The 26038-nt window shown below is 34.1% G+C and overlaps 1 protein-coding gene across 1 annotated transcript in view; it reads right to left on the bottom strand.

Annotated features, from left to right (window-relative positions):
- The window catches only part of LOC129799236 (uncharacterized), a 144223-nt gene that overhangs the window by 100558 nt on the left and 17627 nt on the right, over positions 1 to 26038 (bottom strand). The window contains exons 2-6 of the mRNA XM_055842952.1: positions 17960 to 19170; positions 7124 to 7230; positions 6798 to 7021; positions 3694 to 3965; positions 3497 to 3619 (exon numbers count right to left, since the gene is read on the bottom strand). Coding sequence (XP_055698927.1) covers positions 3497 to 3619; positions 3694 to 3965; positions 6798 to 7021; positions 7124 to 7230; positions 17960 to 18949 — 1716 coding nt within the window. The 5' untranslated portion in view covers positions 18950 to 19170. The remainder of the gene's footprint in view (positions 1 to 3496; positions 3620 to 3693; positions 3966 to 6797; positions 7022 to 7123; positions 7231 to 17959; positions 19171 to 26038) is intronic.

The raw sequence follows: 26038 nt of genomic DNA, 5'->3' as shown, positions 1-26038 counted from the left end.
AAGTTACTCCTATACTTCATGTGAGCAACACATGAATGAATAAGCGTACTGCAGCTATCTTGCTTGCACATCTCTTACTTCACTATAGAGCGAGAATTCCCTCCTCTGTGCGCTTTTCAACTGCACGAGATTCCGTGAAGTATTTCATGTGAAATAGTATGAAGTAAATAAAGTGTTGTTGAGTTTAACTCCTGGCCTTTATTTTTCCTCCCTGCCGTCGTGGTTTCCGGCCAAATCCGCAACAATATCATATTGATGCTTAAAGAATTCAAGCTCAATTTCAAACAAAAATTTCGCACAAGGTGGGGATAATTTAAAAGACACTATGCTGTTTACTGTTTGAACCCCACAGAGCAACAGAGAGCATTATACAATCCATTGTCACTCTATTTGTCCGTTTGTCCATGCAGCTACGTCTAAAGGCCAAACAGTAAGAGATAGCGGCTTGGAACCCTCGCAGGCCCCCTATAAGTCTACGCTTTGTCAGTCAGTTTTTTTTTGAGAATGTACAAAAACACGTCGTGTGATTTGTTTTTATTTTTGGATATAAGGGAAGAGCACCAGCGATCGGCAGTGGTCCTCGGATCGTCAAGTTATCTTCATATTATTGCACCAATTCAAATGAATTTTGAAAAATCATTAGCTACTTTTTAACATTTAGGGGAGACTGGGGCACATGTAACCATTTTCGATAGATGCGAATTTGAGGTGATTTTCCAAGGACACCGTGATTTTTTGGAAAATCTTTCTTAGCTCATGTTTTACCCTTGGGTATAGGCAATTCGTCGAGGGTAATGCGGATACTGGAAAACAATTGAGTTTTCCATAAAAATAAAATTTGTGTCACTGTGCATTTTTCTCTTTTCACAAAATACCTGGGGTAGAAGTAAACACTTTCTGGGGAGTATGTAAACACCCTTTTTTCCACCCTTGAAATGAACTTTGCACCACTTTCGATTATTTTAATTACTTAAGAGATATATAAAAACTGTATATTTTTCAAAAAATCATGACACTTTTTACAAAGAATAATTAAAATAGCAAAAAAACTAAAAGCATGCATATCTAAGACATTTTTCAATGGATTTTCCCCATATTTTGACATCATGTGACTTTTTATTGAACACAGCGCCACCAATTTTTTTCGTAATCTATGAATTATAGATATTTCGCATGAAGGTCAATTTACTGCTCTTTTACCTACTCATTTTGTGAAATTGAAATTGCCTGTTTACATCTACCCCAAATGCTGTTTTCTGATCAATTATTAATTCTTTTAAAATAATGAGAATCTCAATTTGTCTAGTAAATCCATAAATATAATCCTAAAAGATGTAGGAAAGAACTGGTATTGCTACATTTCGATTATTTTACACAGTTTTTAATTTCCAGGTGGAAATCCAAATGACCAAAATAATTGAAATATCAACATTTTCGGGAAAAATGATTTTTATTTTTAAAGTATTAGGATTTTATTGACCAATTCATCTGTGGACATACATCCCCATGGTATCTATGAATGCTTATGGGTTTTATCCTCTGGAGTCTACAAATTAATGAAAAAAATCACAGTGGTTACAACTACCCCAGTTTACTACTGCCCCAGTTCCCCCTAATTGTCACAAGAATACAGTGAATTAGTGGAAATTTAATTTATAAAACCAATTTTCCGTGAGACATCTGATTAAATTCGTGACGATCTGAGGTACAGAGTACACAGTACACAGTAGCAATTACATCTATTTTTTATTCATTTATTGTGAAATTTTAAAGTTCAAACACACAGATATAGTTGAATGGATCACTAATATACGAATTAGCATGCACAAAAATGTCAAATAGTATTTTGAGGCTCATATTTTCAACTAAATATGGAGCTTATCTCTTAACATTCCGATCCGGGGTATTCTTCCCTTATTTTGGAGATTATACAGACGGAAAATACTGTTGAATCATTCTTAATAACGGTTTTTCAAAGTCAAACGTTAAAATGGCTCTAAAGATCCTATTTCTCAACCGAATGGTACCATTTTTGGGCTCATTGGAAAGGTCTAGGAATCTCCGAAGGAACTGTAAAGGTTCTGAACCGATTCATAACCGATAACCAAATTTTATTCATTCATTCATTTTCAACCGCTTATCCCTATTGGGGTCGCGGGTTTTTATTCGAAATTCAATTATATTACTCCAGAGGTCTATTTTGAGCAATATTTTGAGTGATTTATAAATCGGTTCAAACCGGTTGTGAACCGGTAATGACCCGATTATGAACCGATAGTCGATTTTTGTCCGAAAATCAATTTTATTGCTCCTGAGCTATTTCGGGTGATCCTCTTAAGTGATTATCGGATTAAATCCGTTGTAAACCGGTAAACGTTAAATAATTCTAGTCACGAATCCGAGCTTTCGCAAAGCATGGGGAACATTGCCACCCCTTTTAAAATATTTTTAGGTAATTTTAAGGGAAATTTTAATGAAACAAAGATATTATGCACCTCGCTTCTTTTCTGTTCTTCTCAACAAAGTGAAGATTGACTCTGGCACTCGAGACACTTCGGATTTCAAACAGGAAATACTTTAATTACCACGTGGACTTTCGAATGAATTTTCTCTTTCGAATGCTTTTCGAAAATCAAAATAACCTCGTTTAAATTTTTCTACCTTCAGGACATCAATAAAAAGTGTATTAAAAAACCAAACTGGGAAGACAATATACCAGACATTATTTGAGGGTGAAATACAACGCGGAAGACTAAAGTGACAAATGGAAAAAAAGTTTATCATGATAGAGAATTTTTATAAAATTACTCGGAAAGAATATTGAGGAGCAACAGGTATAATACTTTTTTGCACATAAGAACCAAACACCAAAGAATTGTTCAAGTGTCGACTGGGTAAATACTCTTTGTGAGCAAACACGTACAAAAAAAACACATGATTGCGACTGATTAAATCATTCTCTCACTCTTTTGTCTGTCAACTCTTCAATAGTTTTCATCATCAGCCAAAAGAAAAATTTCTTTAGCCCACAGAAACGAGTCACTATCGTTCAAATATTTTTCCTCTCTCTCTCTGCAAATTCTCATTTGCAATTGATCTTCTGGAGTCATGTTCAATGCCAAGAAGACTCTTCCACAAGAAACATCTCAAGTTTTCTTGACATTCATAAATCTTTTTTGGAGAAAAAAGTGTCTAAATTTTCTGCAAAATTTCCCAAAAATTTCTTTTCTGTCTTGTAAATATTTATCAAAAACACTCGCAAAGTGTCATAAAAGTTATAAATTATTTGATAGAATTAGGTCATCGGGAATCAAAGTGAAAAGCACTGAAAATTTTCACGTTAAAATTGATTTTGTAATTCCCGCGCTTTTGAACTTTGCCATCTAAGCGACTGCCGCGCCACTATGAGCCAGTAGTCAAAGCTACCTTCCGGACATTTTTTTCGCGGGAAATATTTCTTTCACCAAAAGATTTTTGCAAGAAAAATCACACTTACCGCTTTTCTCTTGTCAGCTTCCGACACCGCAGAATTGGATCGGTGCCTGAAGAGGTCCATCACCTTGGTCATTGCCGACTTGGACGCATCAGCTCTCCGGACAGCCGTCACAGTGTGATAGTACTGCAAAGAGAAAAGCATAGGGAAATTATCAAATCAGATTCGCCTGAAGAATCCAAAGATGCAAAGAAAAGAACCTGAGCATCGCTGCCAGGATGAGGATGAGCCGAACCGTCCTTGTACTTGGACGCTCCGGCACTCTGTCGATGGCCAACAGTATGCTGGATGGCCGTTCGCATGCTCTGCATGATGCTACTGGGTCCACTGTGATTGCTGCTAGTACTGAGACTGTCCTTGTCCGAGGATCCACTCGATTTAGCTGCATCCTTGTCCTTTCGCTTGGTGTCCGATTTGGTGCGCGGACGGAAAACATCGAAGATTGTAGGTCGCCGACTTGGGCTGGCAATTCCTGCAAATCACAGAGTTGTCAAGAATGCATTTTACAGAACAGCACCCCTGAATTTCTGACAATGATGACCTATTTTCAATTTTGTTTCAAATCTCTTAAAAATCCATGCGAAAATTTATTCAAATTTAGGAATTGAAATTTGAGAACAGTCGCCAGCGCCTCTTGTGGGAGAAAACAGCGACTTGACGCGGAGGAAAAGAATTTCTGTACCAGTGAATTCTATTCATTTATCTTCTTATAAAAATTCATCCGACTTGTTGGAAGCTTTTGCCTAAAAGTTTCTTAATTAAATATTGGGAACGGTTGCCAACGCACCTCGTGGGAGAAAAGAGCAACCTCTCGCAGAGAAAAAATCCTTAATATCAGTGAATTTTGTTCACTTATATCTTCACAAAAAAATTCATTCGTCTTGTTCGAAGTTTTTATCTAAAAGTTTCTGAATTAAATATTGGGAACAGTCTCCAGCCACATAATTCGGAGAAAAACTGTCAATGTCAGTGAATTCTGTTCTCTTTTATTTTTTCGTGCAGATTATTTATCATTTTACGTTTCCTCTTGAATATCTATTCAATTTTAATTAAACTTTTCAACTAAAGAAGTTTGTGAATTAAATATTCAGAACAGTTAGAAACTGCCCCTCGCGGGAGAAAAGAGCAACCTCTCGCAGAGAAAAAAGTCCTTAGTATCAGTGAATTCTGTTCACTTACATCTTCGCACAAAAATTCATTCGTCTTGTTCGATGTTTTTGCCAAAAAACTAGTGAATTAAAAATTGAGAACAGTTGCCAGTACTTCTCACGAGAAAAAAATATTGTTAGTATCAGTAAATTCTACTCATTTTTATATATTATCATGTAGATTATTTGTCATTTTACCTTTCGCCTTGAAAATGTATTCGTCTTGTTCGAACTTTTTGACAATAAGTTTATGATTTAAATATTGAGAACAGTTGCCAACGCCCCTCGCGGAAAAACGAGCAACCTCTCGCAGAGAAAAAAACCTTAGTATCAGTGAATTCTGTTAATTTATTTCTTCACACAAAAATTCATTCGTCTTGTTCGATGTTTGACACTAAAAAAAAACTTGTGAATTAAATATTGAGAACAGTCGCCAGCAACCTCACGCGCATAAAAACATTGTCAGTGTCAGTGAATTCTGTTCATTTTTATTTTTTCGTGTAGATTATTTATTATTTTACGTTTCCTCTTTAAAATTTATTTAACATTTTCGAACTTTTTGACTTTTAGTTTGTGAATTACATATTGAGAACAGTTGCCAACGCCTCGCGTGAGAGAAAAGAGAAACCTCTCGCAGAGAAAAGAATCCTTAGTATCAGTGGATTCTGTTCACTTATATCTTTGCACAAAAATTCATTCGTCTTGTTCAAAGTTTTTTCCGAAAAACTTGTGAATTAAAAATTGAGAACAGTCGCCAGTACCTCTCACGAGAGAAAAATATTGTTAGTATCAGTGAATTCTACTCATTTTTATTTTTTAGTGTAGATTATTTATCATTTTACGTTTCCTCTTGAAAATGTAATTAACTTGTTCGAACTTTTTGACTATTAGTTTGTGAATTTAATATTGAGAACAGTTGCCAATGCCCCTTGTGAGAGAAAAGAGAAACCTCTCTCAGAAAAAAAACCTTAGTGTCAGTGAATTTTGTTCACTTATATCTTCGCCCAAATTTCTTTCGTATTGTTCGATGTATTTTCCAAAGAAAACTTGTGAATTGGATATTGAGAACAGTCGCCAGTAACCTCACGCGCATAAAAACATTATCAGTGTCAGAGAATTCTGTTCAATTTCTTCGTGTAGATTATTATTTCACCTTTCCTCTTGAAAATGTATTCAACTTGTTCGAACTTTTTGACAATAAGTTTGTGAATTAAATATTGAGAACAGTCGACAGTGCCTCTTGTGGGAGAAAACAACGACGTCACGCGGAGGAAAGGTTCTTAGTATCAATGAATTCTGTTCACTTATCTTTTTATTAAAAAAAAATCTCCCCTAGGTGGTTTATTCCTGAGATAAAATTTTTCATACGGTCTGTTATAATCCCTAAAGTGTGTCTCGGCTAAAATAAAATATCTATCGGACTTTTTTGGATCTCAACGATAAAAAAAGGAAATCAAATATTCAAGTCATGGAAAATTACAAAGCATTCTTTAAACGAATTACGAAAGATCGAAACGGAAAATTTCCCGTGTGGTTCGTTCCTGATATAACTTTTTCTCCATTTTCTGTTATAATCCCCCGAATGTGTCTTGGCTAAAATAGAAAATCTAGCAAAGTAGCAAGGTATTTTCTCAAATTGTTTTAATTCTTCAAATAAAACCTCTCAAATCTTCTTTTCAAGAACCGCCTCAAAATTCTCCAAATTCTCAAAATTCTTTTGTCTTTCACAATAAATTGTAGAACGATCAAAAAAATATTTTTAAGTTCAGGGAACAGTTTTATGACAAAAGCTATTTTCTTTTTGTTGTTGGAAAAGTTATAATACAACACCGTAAATATTTTATAGCCCAAGAAAAACAAACGCGAAACAAAAATATTTCTCAATTATTTATAGAATTCTTAGTCATGCAAACGTAAATTACTTTATTCTTCTTCTATCTTTTTTTTGTATGTTTATTCCTTCTCCATGTGCTTCTATTGCATAGAGAAAATAACTAATTTGTTGACAAACAAGAGAGAAAAGGGTTCAATGGGGAAACACGTGTCAATTGAAAATCCTTTATCTATAAATTTCTCAAGACCATTCAACTCTGTCACGTGAATGCAAGCAATTGACCTATTCAGAAATGATTAGGAATGTCTTTTTTTGAACTCACCATGAACTGTCGATTGATTTATCACTGGTGACTCATCTCCACTTCGTCGACGTTCCAATGATCCCGATCTTGGTCCTCCAACACGTTCAGTACTCCTGGAAATCTTCTCTGCATTCCTATTTAATTTTTCTAATTTTGCCGCTTCCCTCTCGAGCTTCCTGGCTGCCTCCTGGGCGGATTTTCTTGCTTCACGTTCCGACCTCTTGAGCTCCTTCTCGTGCTTCCTGCAAAAAAGTCCACCCAACAACAAAAACACAAAGGTCACAAATTTCTCTTTGAATTGGCATTGAGATTACTGTTGCAAATTGCAGTGAAAAGTCACGAACCTGGCCTCCTTTTCGATCTGCCTGGCCGATTTCTTGGGCTTTGTGACACTCGCCGGAGCACTCTGTGGACGTAACGTCGATCCGGAATTCCCATCCACTGACGATTCCTGTTCAGCGGAAAAAGAAAAAATAAATAAATAAATAAATATAAATTAAATTAGCAGTCAACCACGAAATCTTCCACAAGTCGGAAAAGACAAATAAACATATCAATACCCATATCGCTCACCCGAAATCTTTTCGCCTGGATAGAAACATTTTATAGGGGAGAATGGGGCTAATTTACCAAATTGCATTTATTTAAAAAAAAATGCAATTGCAGTTGAGTAAATAAAATAATTGTAAAACCTGCCGTATGAGTTGATTTATGTTAAATTCTCAGTAAACGAATGAATAAGTTTCTTCAAGTAACCGTTAGATGGCGTTATCTCAGACAATTTACCTCGGACAATACTATTTCTAAGTTCTCGTACAGCGTCATCATTAATTTTGAAAGGACAATTATTTGCGCTCACTTTGAAAAGACAGAGAAAAATATTTTAACTTCTTAATAATTCCGCTAGGTGGCTCATGTAATTTCCTCTCTCAATTTCGAAGTGTCACAATTGACAACTCATGTCAATCTTCACTTTTGTGAGAAATTTCAAATTTCTTACAAAAACGAAACTTAAATGTTGTGCACTTAAATGGTTGTGAGTACGCAGTGTTTGCTCACAGTGGAAGCTACAGCTACTGGTTTTGAAAGCCAAAGAAAAGATATTTTCTATGCACTAGATCATTATAGCCGCGGATAAATGTGTCTCTACTAAAAAGTAAATGGGTGTCTTGGCTAAAATGTAAATGGAACTCTATTTTCACAAAATGTCGTTAATATTCGAAGAATTCAAACTCAGTTTCGAATTTTCCCTCTAAATTTTGGCACAATAAGGAAGAATTTTAAGAAATTATCACACTAAAAAGCTGGCAAAAACAGCTGGGGCAAGAACAGTAAACGTCGTTATTCTGTTTTTTTTTTCCTCGCAACAATGTGAAGACTGTCACATTTTGTCACTTGAGCACTTCGAAATTCGAACAGGATGTGTACCTCAGCCACCTTGAGCAATTATCAAGAAGTAAGAATGTCTCTTTTTTGGATCTTCAAATAGATTTTCGAATATTTCAAGATCTACTTGTAGATGGAAAGAATCTTATTATTCACAAGTAGATCTTGAAAAATTCAAAAATCTATTTGAAGATCCAAAAAAGAGACTTTCTTACTTCTCGATAATTCCGGAAGGTGGCTGAAGTACATTCTGTTCGAATTTCGAAGTGCTCAAGGGTCAAAATGTGTCAGGACCATCACTGAGTAACTCTTGTGTCAGCTTTTTAGTATGACATTTAATAAATTTCCCCACCTTGTTCGAAAATTTAATATGAAAATTCGAAATTGAATAAGAATTCTTCGAACATCACTGACTTTTTGTGCAAAAAGAGTTCTATATACCTTTTATCCAAGAAACTATTGGAGAATCAAAACCTACTTGTGTTTGCACCTAATAAAGATCAACATATTTTGAAAATTGATCACTTCGAAATTCGAACAGCCACCTTGGGAAATTTGGAAGAATGTCTCATTTTTGGCTTTTCAAATGGATATTTAAATTATTTAATTTCTACTTGTGAATGGTAAGAATAGCTTTCTATTAGTCAAAAAGTTGTAGATATTCGAAATTTAAAAATTGTATTCGAACTTTCGAACTAGAAAAGCAAAAAAAATAAAAATTTATGAAATATTACATTGAGTGCACAGACAAATAGAGTTTGATTCTACAACTAAAAGGTAAATGAAACTCTGCATAAAATGTCGTTAATGTTCGAAGATTTTAATGCAATTTTGAATAGAAAGCATCGTTGCTTTGTTTTTTTTTTTCATTATAACATAGTGAAGACCAACACATTTCGACACCCATCAAGAAGTAAGAATATCTTTCTCGGCTTTTCAAATAGATTTTCGAACTATTTGAGCTCTCCTTGCGAATGATAAGATTGACTCTGTTTAGTAATAACCATTCAAAGAGACAAAGTCACTCCAAATTCAAGCTAAAGCTATTCGAAAATCGATTGGTATTCTAAAGTGTAAGTTCACGAATTCGCCGCTTTGGCTCTGGCCTGTCTTACATTTCGAATTTTCAATATTCTTGATACTTTCAATCGCCAACAACGTCGAAAAGACAGCAAAAATGTTAACAGCAAAAATAGAATTTTTGTGTAGTTTTAAAATGGCAGAACGTTTTGCGCAACTCGTAGATTTAAATTTTCGAACTTCCAACGGTTTTTAAGTAAGTTCTTTCTTTCTGTTACCTTCGAATTGGGAAGATTATTATACTGAACGTAAGGGTTAAGAAGGTGTCAAAGGAGTTACTCTGTGATTAAAAAGAGATTAAATAATGAGAATCGTTCTTTTGTTGACATTTAATCTTGGAAATTCGAACAGGAAGAACTTTCAGCCATCATGCGCGAAATTTAGAAGTAAAAATAAGTTTTTCTTGGTTTTCGAAACCGATCTTCGAATGTCTTTTCTCTTGGCGAAATTTAGACTATGAGGGTTCAATTCTTAAGTGCTCACAGAGGAAGTTTGACTCCCCAAAAGTGTCTTGGCTAAAAAGGTAAATGATTTTCAATTCCCACAAACTTCCGTTAATGTTCGAAAAATTCGAAGTCTGAGTCATATAAAGCCTTATTCGAAATTTTTATATGAAACTGTCCCAACCTCCGCTACTTTTACTTTCATTTTTAATTATTTTTTCTCAGCAATGTATAGGCAAGTGCAAAAATTATACCTTTTCTCTTATTATCTCAATCGAAATCAAAAAAATTAATTACTAGGTTTGAAAACTCATTTTCCTTGTTGCATTTTTTTTCATTCATTTTCCTCAACTTTTTTAAGTGAGAAAAAAATAATTTGTGTGAGTGAGAAAACGTGTTTACCACTAACATTTCAAATAAATTGCCGCATATCACGTTAGGGCACGTGCTCATAGAGTATTTTCACCGGCTGAAATAAGTTTTTGAAAAAAAAAAAATTGGCAACAGATAAAGAGACTCAAAAGTAGGTAATACACCAATATCATTTAACAAGAATAATAATCTCGTGAGCCAAGAAGCTTTCTGCAAGTGTTTGCACTTTTAAATCACTTCAAACTAGATAAAACGAGTAATATTGTAATTGCATTTTGCTGCAATCTCCGGTCTTTAATTCACAACTCACAGCAAGACATTCGCATTTTAATTTTCATTATTCCACATCTTATTACGAGAGATCATCATGATAAGCCTTAAGCTCATCATGAGCATTTTTGCCTCTGAAATCGTGTGCTACAAATGTGTCGGAATAATCTCTCTCTCTCTCTAAGTTATTAAACTCATCCCGGGGCCAGAAGAAAATAAAAATATACGATATATTGAGAGTACCTTCCATTCAGCCATAAGGCAAAGTTTTTAGTAAACAGTGACGCGTTTCATCCATGCTGTGCTTCAGCTATTGCGCAAACTATCGCGTCACACTTCTCTGCACAACTTATGGGTCTTTTTTTTTTCGATTGAATAACATAACACACGATACCTCTTCTTGAAGTCAACCAGTTTTTCAGGAAAGATTCCCATCTTCTTTTTTTTATTTGGGAAGCCTAAAGGAACTTCTATACTTTACACAGTATCATCTCTGACTTTGCTAAATTGCCAACATTTTTTTTTATTTTTATTCTATTGGAATTCTCTGCTAATTTTCTTTCTTGAGTAAATAATACGGTTGCTGTAAAAGATTTTAGGACTTCAAATTAAACTTTATGCCTTCTTGTTGGATGGTGACTTATTTTCATCAAGAGATTTATACTATTTTTAAACATTCTGATAACAATAAGCAAATATGTTTCACAAGATACAGTTCTATCCCAAAATATTTGAAGCAAAAAAAAACCAGAGAGGTTTCACGCTTTGAAATGCAATGTGTTAAGTGGCAATGCATTAATTTATCCAAGACACCAACTAATTTCATACTTTTGAGTACATAACCTCAAAATTTTAGCGATAGAGGCTCACAATATTAGAGAACATCACAAATAAATTCAGGAGCCCTTTACAAGAATTTAATTTAAGCCCCGCCTAAAAGTTATTTTAGGCCACGCCCCCTTATGGTATTATGGGTAATTGCAGTTGATCTTTGATTTTCAAAGTTTGAGAAAAGAATAGATAACGCGGGATATTCAGAAGAAGCCATACTACTAATTTTGGTTGGGACTAGAAGTGCCCTATCATAAATAAATCAAGCCACGCCCAGAATAGAATTTATTAATAGAAATAACTACATTAAAAATGGTAAATTAAAAATTAAAGATTACAGAGAATCGTCAATCAGAGCAAGAGGCACTCAAATTATCCAGTTTTCTCCGGAACGGAGATAGAAAAAATTCGTGCCTCCACCCAGGATCGAACTGGAGACCTCTCGTCAACTAGACTAGTGCTCTACCAACTGACCTATTAGAGGCCACAAGCTTTTCTGGACTTGCTACACGACCTTAACCAACTGCATTTTGTACTTCAATCGAACACGACATCAATTACGAGATTTGAAAACAAGCATGTGGCCTCTAATAGCTCATTTAGTAGAGCACTCGTTTAATTAACGAGAGGTCTCCAGTTCAATCCTGGGTGGAGGCAGGAATTTTTCTTAACTCCACTCCGGAGAAAACTGGATGATTTGAGTGTCTCTTGCTCTGATTGACGATTCTCTGAACTCAAATACAATTAATATTGAACAAAAAGTTGGCAAATTCTCACATTAAAGATTACCACAGTAAAATTTATCTGTTTTAGTGTAAAAAGGGGTGGCAAAGCGCCCCAGGCTTTGAGAAGTAGTCGAACTCGTGACTTAGATGCTATCCCTCAAAAGTCTTTCGCATCACTAACCGTTTTCCGGCTTTAACCGATTTGAACCGAAACATAAATTACTCAAAAAATCCCACAAAATAGTTTTAAGAATAATAGAATTAATTTTTATTATTTTTCCCAAAAATTACTTATCGGTTCATAACCGGTTCATTACCGGTTCACAACTGACTTGAAGTGATTTATAAATCACTCAAAACATTTCCCGAACACATACCTCGGGAGTAATATAATGGAACTTCGAATAAAAATTAGTTATCAGTTATGAACCGGTTTATTACAAGTTCAGAACAGATTGGAACCGGTTCAGGCTTATAGGAAATTCCAAGACCTTTCCAACGAGCCCTAACATGATCCCATCCAGTTGAAAAACGCGCTCCCTAGAGCATTTTAAACTTCTGACCTTGAAAAACCATTATTAGGAATTATTGAACGGTGTTTTCGTATAAGGACGAAACGTCCGCCTATGTAATCTCTAAAACATGTCGAAATATGAAAAATATCGTAAAAGGGGAGGAATGGGGTCAAAATACGGGGCATGGCAATGGCCCCATGGTCGACTTATGAAGGGACCCTCGAAGGTCACAGGTCTCTATCTCATACCGTTTGGCCGCTAAAGTTAGCGACAACAGGACGAACAAACGGACAGACGTTCAAAAAATGACGTCAAAAAATGAAGTGAAGTGTTCTTTCTGTGGAGTTCTAGCAATAAAATTGCATTAAATCTTGTTCATTAAAAATTAAAGAGCAATGTAAATTAATGAAATGATACAACGCTCCTTAAGTCCCGCCCACTTGGTTACGTTTTCCACAATCTAAGCCTGTAATATTTATAATCAGTCCCATAAAATTGTTGAAAGCACTACGAAATGCAGAAGCTCTCGGATAACTTCTAGAAAATTACACAATTTTCGTTTTAACACACAAGTTCTATAAGGGGCGTGGTCTAAATTCTTATAAGTACTTTGAACTACAGGACAAATTGAATCAGTGCTTGTACTTTATCTCGACTGACGTAGAATACCATTATTAGTTACTCATAGAAAATACAAAAAAAAATATGTAAGCTACATCTAACTACATGTCTTAAAAGGGGCGTGGCCTAAAATTATTTTGTTGTACGGCAATGAAATATAGTTATTTTAATGAGGTATACAAAGAACAGCACTGTAATGACTTGATTTTATGCTTTGCCTTTAATAATTGTCAGAACAAAAGCACATTATTCATAAAAATTAGAGAACTATTAGCGAAGACACACACAAAATAATTTTTTTATGATTAGTTTTTGATTTTAAAACGCAAATATCATCAGCATTTAATGTTTTTCGCAGCACAAATCACGATATTCGAAAGAATAAATTTGGAAATACACACAATAAACCAAATTCTTATCTTCTCTGGTGTGTGTCTTGGCTTAACTTTGAAATTTTAGAAAAGTGTCCTCTTCTACAGTATCTTCCCCTTTTTATGTTCTTACAATAATTTCCCAAACATATTTCACTCATTTCAATTAATTTGAAGAAAATCCATTTAGATTGAAATTTTCTCAGTAAATTACAGCCCAAAAATAGAATTTTGAATTTTCTTTTAATGCCAAGTAAATCGAGTTAAATGCATCACCCAAAATAATAATCATTTAAAATACCCAGAACATTAAGTCCCAATAAACTGAAGTGTAATTGCCATAAAAATAAAATTTAGCGTGTGGGTGAGATATTATTTCCGCTACTCAACTGTCACCCAAAAATACATTTTCAAAGCATTACATATTCTCTCTATCTTTTGAGACTTAACGATCAAGTTGATGAATAAAAATCTCTTTATTGCACTTTTCATGCTGTTTGCAAAACTTTACGGGGTAGATTTTTTGGGATTTCTGGCTGTGAAAGAGCCATCATAAAAATTAATAGTCACCTTGTTGAAAGATTCTCTCTCGGAAAATCTCATAAATATGGAAGATTTTCATTGTAAAAAATTTATCAGAAATTTCCATTGAACTCTTCGGGTGTTGTGAGTCAAAAATAAACAACTGATAGTGTCGATTTTGGAGCAAATATTGGGACAATTGGGAAGATATTTCTAGCTCATTTGTTCAATTGGGGATTTCAGTCAGAAGAAAAAAAAACAACAAAAAATTGAGGCACGTGCCGTTCCCGAAATAAATGCTAAATATCCAATTTCTAGCTCCAGGGTGGATATTCTTGAAATCTTAGGAAAATACTCCCACAGAAAAAGTACTACAACGAAAAAGAAGGCCAAAATGAAGTAAGCTGACTTTCTGATCCCGAGGACCTTGGTATGATCCTTTAAAAACCGCACAGTTTTTCACCGTTTTCGAATGAAGTTTCTTGTATAACTTTTGCATTTATGGATCGATTTGGACAAAATTGGACATTTTCAAAAGGTTTTGGGAGTCCCACGACTTTTCTTGTCATAGAAAGTTTCAAATATCACCACGAGAGGTACTCTCAAGGATCTAGCAAAGTAGGGGCAGGGAGAGCTCGTTGACATAAAAACTAAAAATAATTCATAAATTAATATAGAAAATTTTAACTCTTTCCGGACCGCAGCATATGCTGCAAGCCAATTTCACAATTTTTTAATCAAAAATATCTAAGCTCAGGAGTTAATTGAGGTCTTACAAAAAATATCTTACATTTGGACATCCTTATAGTTTGTAATCATCCACAAGAAGTTTCAGTTCTGAATCAGTTCTGAATAATTAAAAAACATTATTTTTCACAGAACATTCATATGCTGCTTTGGGTACTCAGAATCCCAGAAGAGACGAAAAAGTTAACCCTTTAAGGACGACTGGGACACCGGTGTCCCAAAAACAAAAAAAGAACTTTTCTTAATGTAGAAAGTTATTTTTGTTCTCTAAATAATCAGAAAAGATTATTTTCGTTTGTGGGACACCGGTGTCCCACTCGTCCTTAAAAGGCTAAAAGGTGTTTTGTTCAAGCTTATAAGCTTTCCAAAACGCCTAATAATATTATCCAACTCGATTAAAAATGGATTACAGGTGTATTTTTTAAAAGACAATGTCCAAAAATCTAATTTTTAAAACTTGAAAATGGTTTTTTGACAGTAGCTGACAACTCACTGGCATGAAAGTGTCATGATGAACACTCAATAGATGGCGCTATTCTGAATGGGAACAGCGCGGAAAACTGTTCCAAATTTTTATTTTTAAGGTCTTATGCGAAAAAGTTCAACCAAATTGAACTTTTTCTTATAAAGCACTCTTTTTCATTATGGAATTGAGAATTTTCTAACAAATTTGTTACGAAATTAATCAATGGAAATGGTCTATACAGAGCATTATTCATACAATCTTCGATCCATTTTCCAGCATTCTCTTCAAGAAAAGTTTCTTTCCACCAGATTCATCAAAATTGGATGTCAATTAGATTTTTAAACACATAAAAAATTATTTTTTTCTTTATCGGGATATCTTGTATGAAAAAGAAATTTGAAAATTTACATTTATGTCTCCGGCACACATTTTAGATCAAGAAAATTTCATGAAATCAAAATTCGCATTCCATTCTTTATCAAACGGATTGCATATGTCTATCTCACTCTTTCGCACTCTTCTTCTTCTTCTTTTAAACATCACTCTAAATTCAGTTTAGTTCAATTTTACTGAGGTATTACAATTAAATTTGGGAACATAAAATCAAATTTGAAGAAAATTTTAAACAAAAAGAGTATAAAAAATGTCCAAATTAAGTTTCAAAGGAAAATAGAAGAGACTGTTTCGTTTTTGTATGCAACTTTCCACAGGAAACAGTTTTTCGCCTTTAGGCTATAATTCTTGCGAGAAATGCATATACAATTTCAACTGTAACAGATTGAAATATTTCACTCGTTATTTGGAATTTGGGAGCGCAAAACTTTTTAGGTCTGCCCCGGTTAGTTTGTAGACAATCTCAGAAAGATCCACCCCAATTTGTCAGACAGTGATCCAGTGGGATAGAAATCTCTTATCTTCAGTTTCCAAAGTGGCCCATGCAGCCCCCGGGAATTAAAGAAAAGTTAAGTAAAAATGAATTAATGAATGGTATTTTTCCTGGACCTGGGAGCACATCTTGCGATCCCTTCGGTCGCGAGTGATTGAAGGTGGTTTCAAGTGATTAAAAGCTTTTACCTTACCCCCAAAATCCTAACAATACCTTTAAACCATTTTCCATGAAAAGCCAATATTCACTCTTTCAGAAACCAATGAAAAGTGTTACAGATTTTCAGAACTACTTAAAATCATCAAAATCAGATTAAATATCTTATGCCGGTTTTACAAGAAAAAAATCCAAAACCGTTAAGGTCTAAAAACATTTCTTTTGGGACATTATACTCAAAAATAAACGCAATTTCCTAAAAAAAAAAGTTGTTTATTTGTTCTAAATCAGTCAAAATCTTAAAATCGGTGAAATAATGAATCAAAGAAAGGAATTTCCCCAAAGAACAGCTCTTAAGTGTTGTTTTCCAAAAATATATAAGTATTTAAGATGCTAAGTAAAGGATTTTATTGATATTTTAAAAAGCTCAAATTCATAATGATTTTACAAAAATTGTTTTCAGTCAGATTCTTCGAGAAAATTCTTGTTCTTTGCGTTAAAAAACGTTTTCTTTTAGAGGATAACCCACTAAAAATATTCTTCTTAAACCAAAGTACGTAATTTCAAATTTTGGGGCGCCGCCAGTTCAAATCCCGAAAGCCAAAATCCTCAAAGCTAAAATTCCGAAAGCCAAAATCCTAAGTACTTTTATCAATTTAGGATTTCAGCTTTTCGGGATTTTGATACATTCGGGATTTTGGCATTTAAGATTTTGACATATTAGGATTTTGTTTTTTCCGTGATTTTGGCGTTTGGGATTTTGGCTTTTCGGGCTCTCGCTTTTCGAGAATTTAGCTTCCATTATTTTGGCTTTATGGGCTTTAGGTTTAAGGGGTTTTGACCATTCGGGATTTTGGCGTTTGGGATTTTCGCTTTTCGAGAATTTGGCGTTCATGATTTTGGTTTTTGGGATTTTGGTTTTAGGAGTTTTGACCCATTCGGGATTTGGGCTTCCGAAATATTGACTTTCGGGATTTTGGCTTTCGAAATTTTGGTTTTCAGGATTTCAGCTATTTGGAATTTTGCCGTTTAAAATTATGATTTTTCGAGATTTTGGCATTTGGGATCTTGGCTTTCCGGGTTTTCGCTTTTCGAGATTTTGGCGTTAAAGATTTTGGATTCTTTGGAATTCAGGTTTTAGGGATTTTAACCCATTCCGGATATGGGCTTCCGAAATATTGATTTTCTCTATTTTGACTTTTCGAGATTTTGGCTTTCAAAATTTTGGCTTTCGGGATTTCAGCTCTTTGGAATTTTAGCGTTTAAAATTTTGACTTTTTGAGATTTGGCTTTTGAAATTTTGGTTTTTCGTGTTTTCGCTTTTCGAGAATTCGACTTTTAGAGATTTAGACTTTCGGGATGTTTATTTTCGGAATTATGGATTTCAGAATTTTGACGCATTCGTAATTTTGTCTTTCAAGGTTTCGGCTTTCGGATTTTAGTCTCTTCAAAATTTTGGCTTTCAGGATTTTGGCCGGCACTGCAAATTTAGTCTTCTTTTTAATAAAATCTCAGCATAGTAATTAATTCGGAATTAAAGATTAGTAAATTAATCAGTCTTACGGAAAATCTCTCAAAATTCACTTTGCGAATATTTCCCGTAAGAAATATTCAAATAAATTCGAGAATAAAAATGCCATAAAGTATCGTGTTAGACAAGCAAATGGTTCTATGAGACTCTTCCTTATCAATTTGGGCATGGTTGAGGTTGGGGTCTATAGAGCTCTGTGAGACATGTCGGGAGTGTGATAAGAGAGAATTTTAGTGAGTATTGGAGCTGTGAACTTACGGATTTTGGCGGACGTTTGGGCTCATCAGTACGCCGAACCCATACTTCATGCGGCGAATCAATGCTATCCTCTTGATTGAGGGACTTTGTACTCTCAGTGATTGGTCGTATCTCAATGAGGCTGGTATCGAAAAATTTCTTGTCCAGATGAGGATTCAATGGTGAGAAAATTGACTGGAGATTTGGTTTAACCGTTGGCGAGGAGCAGGGAAAGTGAATTGTCTGGGAATTTTGCTGTTTGGTGTAACTCCGGAGGCTTTCCATCTCAGGTCGCGGAAGATTTGGCTTGGGAATCTCTTTTTCTTCCTCTTTAGGTGGCTGCTGCTCCTTTTTGTCATCCTCAGCCTTTGGCACAATATCCTGCTCAGCTTTGGTCACTGTAAACCTATTTACGATGGTCCCTTCGGCCGGAGGACTCGATGCTGATGCAGCAGGAATGGATACAGCGGTGGGCGAGACACTCTGTGTCTTATCTGGATTGTCCTCTTCTTCTTCCTCCTTGCACTGCGACAGACGACGTCGTTCAATGGTAAAAATGAAGGGACGTGGAATTTGTGGAATGGGATAAGTTAATTGGTGATGATTGAGTGCCTCTGGTGTCCTCAGAGGACTCTTCTGATTCACCACAGCCACAATATCTTCATCATCGGAAGCCTCTGAGGAAGATGTGGACAGAGTCTCAGCAGAAGATCTCTGTGTGCGCTTATTTCGTGGCAGTCGAACTTTCTTTCGCAATCCCAGAGAAATTTCCTCACTTATATTCCGGATATTCTCTTCATCATCGTCAGACTTGAAGAGAATATCATCCTCTTCCAGGGTATTCATATACGCTTCAATTTGCTCCTCAAACTTCTGGGATTCCATCAGAATATTGCTGGACATACCATGCTTGGCCACTGAACCATTGGTTCCTGGCCCAAGTCTCCCATTCGTCTTCTCCTCATTCACTTGCACATCTCCCTCTATCAACTGCTTCTTCGACATCTCCATAACACTGTCACCAGCATCAGCTTCCCAGACACTTCTTCCCAACACCTACAATCACCTGGTACACAGCAATCATACAAGAAATCCTCTTGAATGTCACCTTTTTTCTTTCAAAGCACTTTTCAGTTCACTTAAAATCACTTTTATATCACTTTTAATTTTATTTTTGCACAATTTTCTGTCTATTCTTCCTCCCTCATAAACTTTTTACACTTTCATCAAATCTACAAGAAAAATATACTCAACTTTCTCAAGACCTGCAGCTTTTTCCACAATTCTTTTTTTTTATTGATGATCAAGAAAAGTTCATAAATTTTTCCCTGTCATCAATAACATTAACATTCTTTCTCTTCGAAAAAGAATTGATGGTTCTTCAATTTATTTTTATTTCTACTGGAATTTCCACTCAAATTCCACCCAAATGCACTCCATACATTTCCATCAGGCTTATTGATTGATTTTATAGACAGAGCCCCATGAACTCCGGCCAAAAAATGCATTGCTCATTGAATATTTCAAGATGATCTTGAAAGTGACATAATTTGAAATATAAAATCCCTTGGAACAAAATTGCCTAAAAAATCTCGAATGATCTTTTAAACATTCATTTCACAATTGACCTTTCCACTGGACAAACGAACATCATTTTTTTATTGCTCAAACTCAAAAAAAAGACCTACATTTTCTGGTGTATTTTAAATTGTGACAAACATTGTTAATGATTTTTATTTTTGCACAAAGCCAAATAAAAACAAAATCTTTGAGTTTTCGATGACCCCCCCCCTCCTACTCATGTAATATATTTTTTCAGTTTCCTTCTGTACAAAAATATATACCAAATGGTCAGATAAAGAGAAAAAAAGAAAATTAATAAAAAAAGAGACGACAAAGTATTCCAGAGTTACTAAATGCTCTTACTAGTAACGTTAAATGGAATAGTTTGACAGTTCAAAGCCTAGATGAGGATAAAATTGAAAAATGGAATAGAATCAATACCAAAATCGAAAAGAATCAATACGAAAATCGGAAAGTATCAATACCAAAATGGAATCAAGAAAGAGAAGAGAATAAATCCCAAAACAGAATAAAAGCAATCCCAAAATGGATTAGAATCAATCACCAATCCCAAAATGAAAATTATCAATCCCAAAATGAAGTAGGAAAAATCAAGAAATGAGATGGAATCAATCCCAAAATGGAATAGAATCAATCATCAATCCCAAAACGGATTAGAAACAATCAGCAATCCCAATATGAATATTATCAATCCCAAAATGAAGTAGGAACAAACAAGAAATGAGACGGAATCAATCCCAAAATGCCAATAGACCAAAATGCAATCAACCCCAAAATGGATTAGAATCAATCAGCAATCCCAATATGAATATTATGAATCCTAAAATGAAGTAGGAACAATCAAGAAATGAGATGGAATCAATCCCAAAATGGAATTGAATCAATTATTAAATGAAATATAAGAGCTAATCAACAAAAAATAGAATTAAATCAATCCTAGGAAGGAATAAAACTAGTCCCAAAATAGAATGGAATCAATCCCAAAATGAATCGAAACTAAAATGAAATATAAAGTTAATCTTAAAACGAAATATAAATCCCAAAATGGAATAAAATCTATCCCAAAATGCATTAGAATCAATGACCAATCCCAATATGAAGTAGGAACAATCAAGAAATGAGATTGAATCTATCCCAAAATGGAATAGAATCAATCAGCAATCCCAATATGAATATTATGAATCCCAAAATGAAGTAGGAACAACCAAGAGATGAGATGGAATCAATCCCAAAATGAAAGAGAATCAATATCAAAGTAGAATAAAGATTCAGTCTAAAATATGAATAAAATCAATCTCAAAACAGAAAATCAATCCGTCACAAAATGAAATAGAATCAATTCCTAAATGAAAGATAAGAGCCAATCAAAAAAAAAAACAGAATTAAATGCAATCCCAGAAAGGAATAAAACCAGTCCCAAAATGGAATGGAATCAATCCCAAAATGAATCGAAACTAAAATGAAATATAAAGTTAATCTTAAAACGAAATATAAATCCTAAAATGGAATAAAATCAATCCCAAAATGCATTAAAATCAATGACCAATCCCAATATGAAAACTATCAATCCCAATATGAAGTAGGAACAATCAAGAAATGAGATTGAATCTATCCCAAAATGGAATAAAATCAATCAGCAATCCCAATATGAATATTATCAATCCCAAAATGTAATAGGAACAACCAAGAGATGAGATGGAATCAATCCCAAAATGAAAGAGAATCAATCTCAAAATAAAATAAAGATTCAGTCTAAAATCTTAATAAAATCAATCCCAATACAGAAAATCAATCCCTCACAAAATGGAATAGAAAAGAAATCTTAAATGAAATATAAGAGCTAATCAATAAAAAATAGAATTAAATCAATCCCAGGAAGCAATAAAACCAGTCCCAAAGTGGAATAGAATCAATCCCAAAATGAATCAAAACTAAAATGAAATATAAAGTCAATCTTAAAACGAAATATCAATCCCAAAATAGAATATAATCAATCCTCAAATGAAATATAAAGTCAATTTCAAATCGGAATAAATTGAATTGCAAAATGAAATAAAGAATTAGCCTCGTAATGGAATAGAATCTTAAATCAATCTCAGAACAGAATAGAATCAATCCCAAAACGCGGGAAAATCAATCCCAAAACGGAATAAAATCAATCCCAAAATGGAATAAAATCAGTGCCATATTGCGAGATAATCAATTCTAAACCGAGATAAAAACCATGGTATAAATTCTAAAATAGGGTTGTATTTTTCCTATATTTTGAGTACTTTTAGAGACGGTTCAAAATCGGTCTGTATTATGATCGATTACACTGCTAAATTATCTTGAAAGATGAAAGTCGTAGAATAAATTTGGGATTCGGAATACATTGCAATTTCGGTTGAGAATGCAGTTTCATCTCTTTGACTGCATTCCGAAGCCACAATTTACTTTTAAAAATTCCGTTGAATACGATTTTATTTTAAATAAAAATCAAATATTGATAGGGGGAAAGTGCCCATGCTTTACACGGTATCAAGCTTCATAATGACTAATTTTTCCTATCTTTCAAAATATAGGTAACTCATCGCATCCATATTTTTAAAACTAGGGAAAAGTGCTCAGTTTAGTCATTACAAGGCTTGCTTGGGATCGTACAAAGCATAGGCACTTTACCCTAATGTAATGATTCATAAGCAATTCGAAGTTATCCGTAATTCCAGGACATTTCAAATAAATCCGAACTGATCTCAAAAGGTTAAAAAATACGTCCTATAGAACAGTTTTTTATTTGACCTTGAAAAAAACATTAAGCAGAATAATTCAAGGACGAAAATTAGAAACCCTTCTAAAATTGTGTTTGTTAGACCTAAACTCCCTATTTCTCTCTACCCGTTTATGCTCTATCTGTAATCTGTATACTTCAGATTCGACTAGATTTCAAGTATTCTGCTATTTTCCTTCGCCATTGTTTTATTAAAATACAAATATTCTTCTCTTGATTTTTTTTCGCATCAAAAGTGATTAAAACAGTGTTTTCACAATTTAAGAATATTTGTGCTTCTTTTCTTATCTCTCTTCCAATACATCATAAATTGACAATGAATTTGTATTATAATGCTAATTAGTGTCTTTTTTGCACACGATTGGAAGTTTAGAAACACAAAAGAAGACACACGTTCAATTCAACAACGAAAAAAAAACGAACACTAAAAAAGTCAATTGAATCTTTTTAATCAGAAAAATTCAATAAAAAACACGTGAAAAAAAAACGAACTTGAGCACAAGTTAGAAAATGTCCAGGAATGTGACATATTCTATCTGATGAGAAATTTCATACGGCTCAATTGAAGTGTATCAACTAATTGGACGTGGCAATTAGCAATCATTAACGGACATCAAAAGACATTCATTTATTGTGCATTTGAATTGCATGTGAGGGCGATGGGAAAAATTATCACATTTTATCAATTAAATATATTGAGAAGTAAGACACATTCATAAAATGTCTATGTGGGTCTCATAGTATGTGGCATTTAAACCAGTCAGTGTTTAGAGTTGGCGATTGAGGCTAAAGTAAGGAGGAACTTAAATAAAAATGTTTACTTGAGTTTCTCTCTCTCTCTCTGTCTCTCAATATTCGCGAGACTTTGAAGCAAGAAATCAGCTGTTTGGAATATTCTCATGTGCTTTGGAGGCAGCAAAAAAAGCAAGAAAAAGAACTCTTCGAGACAGCTGCTTGCACTTTATCGCCTTCTCCTCACGATATAAGATGCATAATTTTTTTGCGATTTTAGCATCGTGCCACAAAACACTTCCACAGACAAACATTTCCATGAATAATAACAGAGTAATGTTGAAAATAATGGCGCACTCTTGAAATTATTACGAATCGAGTAACGTTTTTACAGAATTTCGATCGACACATCGACATTTCTGAATCTTGATCGACATATCGCCCTGTGGAAATTTTAGTGTCACATTGAGAATTTTACGTTTTTAAGGTTAAGATTTTAAGGTTAGAATTTTAGGTTAAGCACTCAAATATTGAATTACAGTTTCTTTTTTGGAATAATAATATTTTAAGTCCAATTTTTCACTAGTAACACATAACGTTAGAGCAAGCTTGAAATACTAATAGGGTAAGTGTGCCAAATTCCGGCCAGCTTGCAATTTCGGCTACCTTTCTTGTTCCTCAAATTTCCATGAACTTTTAAATTTTACGTACTCTAGAGAGTATACAATGCAAAAGAATAACAAAAATGTAGCTTCGACAAACGATATGACATGAAAAAGATATTGTAGGAATTTTCGAAGGGCAAGGAACTATGAGAATGAAGGTAGCCGAAATAGGGTACCAAAGCTATGTCTATATTTTTATTCATTTTAAAATGTATTAAGAATAATTTTAGAGTAAACAAAGACGGTAAACTCTTTACAAGGTTCCAAGAAACACGTTTTAAAAAGAAAGAATAAAAAAAATCAATTTGAATTTAAAATTATACATTTCAAACTTTAGACTTTGACGCTTCCATGCAACTATGCCGAAATTTGGCACATTTACCCTAAATGAGATCACTGCAACAATAGGGGAAACTGGGGCACCACCAAACAGGGGTACCACCAAACACTGCGATTTTTTCAATAGGTATAAGACTTCAGAGAATGAGACTTACATGAAATCATAGATACTATAGGGATGCTTGTCCAGAGAAAGAATGATCCACATAATTCAAGTAGTTCAGAAATAAGAATCTTTTTTCGCAAAATTGTGAGATTTTGATAATTTTAGTCATTTATATATCTACCTGGAAAATAAAACTGAAATAAGTTACATCAAATTTCACTACACCAGTACTTTCCCACATGTTTTGGGATAATATTTATGTATTTACTAAAGAAATTAATGTTCACATTTTTTAAAAGAATATAAAATCCATCACAAAACAGAGTTTGGGGCACCAACAAACAGGCAAATTTCTCACAATTACAGATGTCGCGTATCTTTCTTACTCTTCATCTCCCTCTTTGTTCGATTTCAGAAATTTATATCCATTCATAGGATTTTCATTCAAGACTCAAGAGAAATATAGTTTCAAGAACCCAATTTTGTATTAAATGATTCTTAATGATTCTTAAGTGATTTTAATCAAGGATTGACGAATGATTTCTCGATTTTATTACAAATAATAAGAAGAGCGCGTAAAATTTGAACTTTAGGTATAGTGTTTGCCACGATTTTAGTGGCGCTGCTTTCCAGTCAGAAGTCGAATGATGTCAAAATGATGAAAAATCTATTGACAAATATGTTCGGTGTGCTGTGCTTTAGTTTTTTGCTATTTTGGTCACTAATTCTAAATTTTGCAGTGCTTTTTTGAGAATTATTTACATTTTCAATACATTCTTTATAATTAGGAATTGGGGTGAATGCCCAAAATAACTTCAATGGGTGAGAAAATGAGATGTTTTTTGGTGCCCCAGAAAGTGTTTATTGGTACCCCGGGTGGTTGGAAAAAATCGAAAAATGCATGGTGACACAATTTTCCTTTTTACGGAAAATTGAAGTGCTTCACATCATCCTTGTATACATTAATATGCAGCCTATACCCAAGAGTATAACATGGGGTAAGCAACATTTTTCTAAAATTCACAGTTTTCTTAGGAAATTGAGTCAAAATCGCATCTTTCAAAAGTGTTTGGTGGTACCCCAGTTTCCCCTATATGAAATTTAAGCACGTCATTGATGAAGTAGAAGAAGAGGATTGGATCAAAAATGGAGCCTTGGGGCACCCCGTGAGTAAAGTCATTTTATCAGCTTTATTCCTAAACTGCCCTTATACTTATTTTCGGTAAAATATTAATGTAAAAATGGGATTTCCTGAACACATTTACTGAGCCCAAACAGAAGTAAATTTTGATTCTCCAATAGTGTCTTGGATGAAAGGTAAATGGAACTCTATTTGCACAAAAAGTCGTAGAAGTTCGAAGAATTCAAATTCAATTTCGAATTTTCATACTAAATTTTCAAACAAGGTCGGGAAATTTCTTATTCATAAGCTAGGCAGTAATAAACCTCATCTTTACTGCAAAGATCACAAATGCAAAATTAAAACAATTCTGATGGAACATATTTCATCTGATTTCTCGTAGTTAAATTAATTTTCGGAATTAAATAAATTTCTGGGGAAAAATTTGCATATATTACACTGCATGTAGGTTCAATCACTGAATGTATTATGGTTCGCACACCCATCAGGTAACTCCAGCAGCTTGAAAATTAGAACTTAACCAAAAAGAGGTAAACAGGATGATTAAGAAAGGGATCGGTGATCACTTCTCATCACTTTGCCGGGATCTAAATACTCTACGTATTTCTCGATCTGGGCCAGGAGACGAACTTTTGCGAGAATTTCGGGGTATACTTCTTTCATCTTTACATCTAAAGGCCGAAATAGAGACAGGGATCGGCTTAGGGATCAGCCCAAAAAATGAGGATTGGTGTCGATACTCACGGATCAGCCCATAATTTGG

This window comes from Phlebotomus papatasi, chromosome 1 (genome assembly GCF_024763615.1).
Source record: "Phlebotomus papatasi isolate M1 chromosome 1, Ppap_2.1, whole genome shotgun sequence".
Taxonomy (NCBI): Eukaryota; Metazoa; Arthropoda; class Insecta; order Diptera; family Psychodidae; genus Phlebotomus; species Phlebotomus papatasi.
This window is presented reverse-complemented; position numbering and strand designations above follow the sequence as displayed.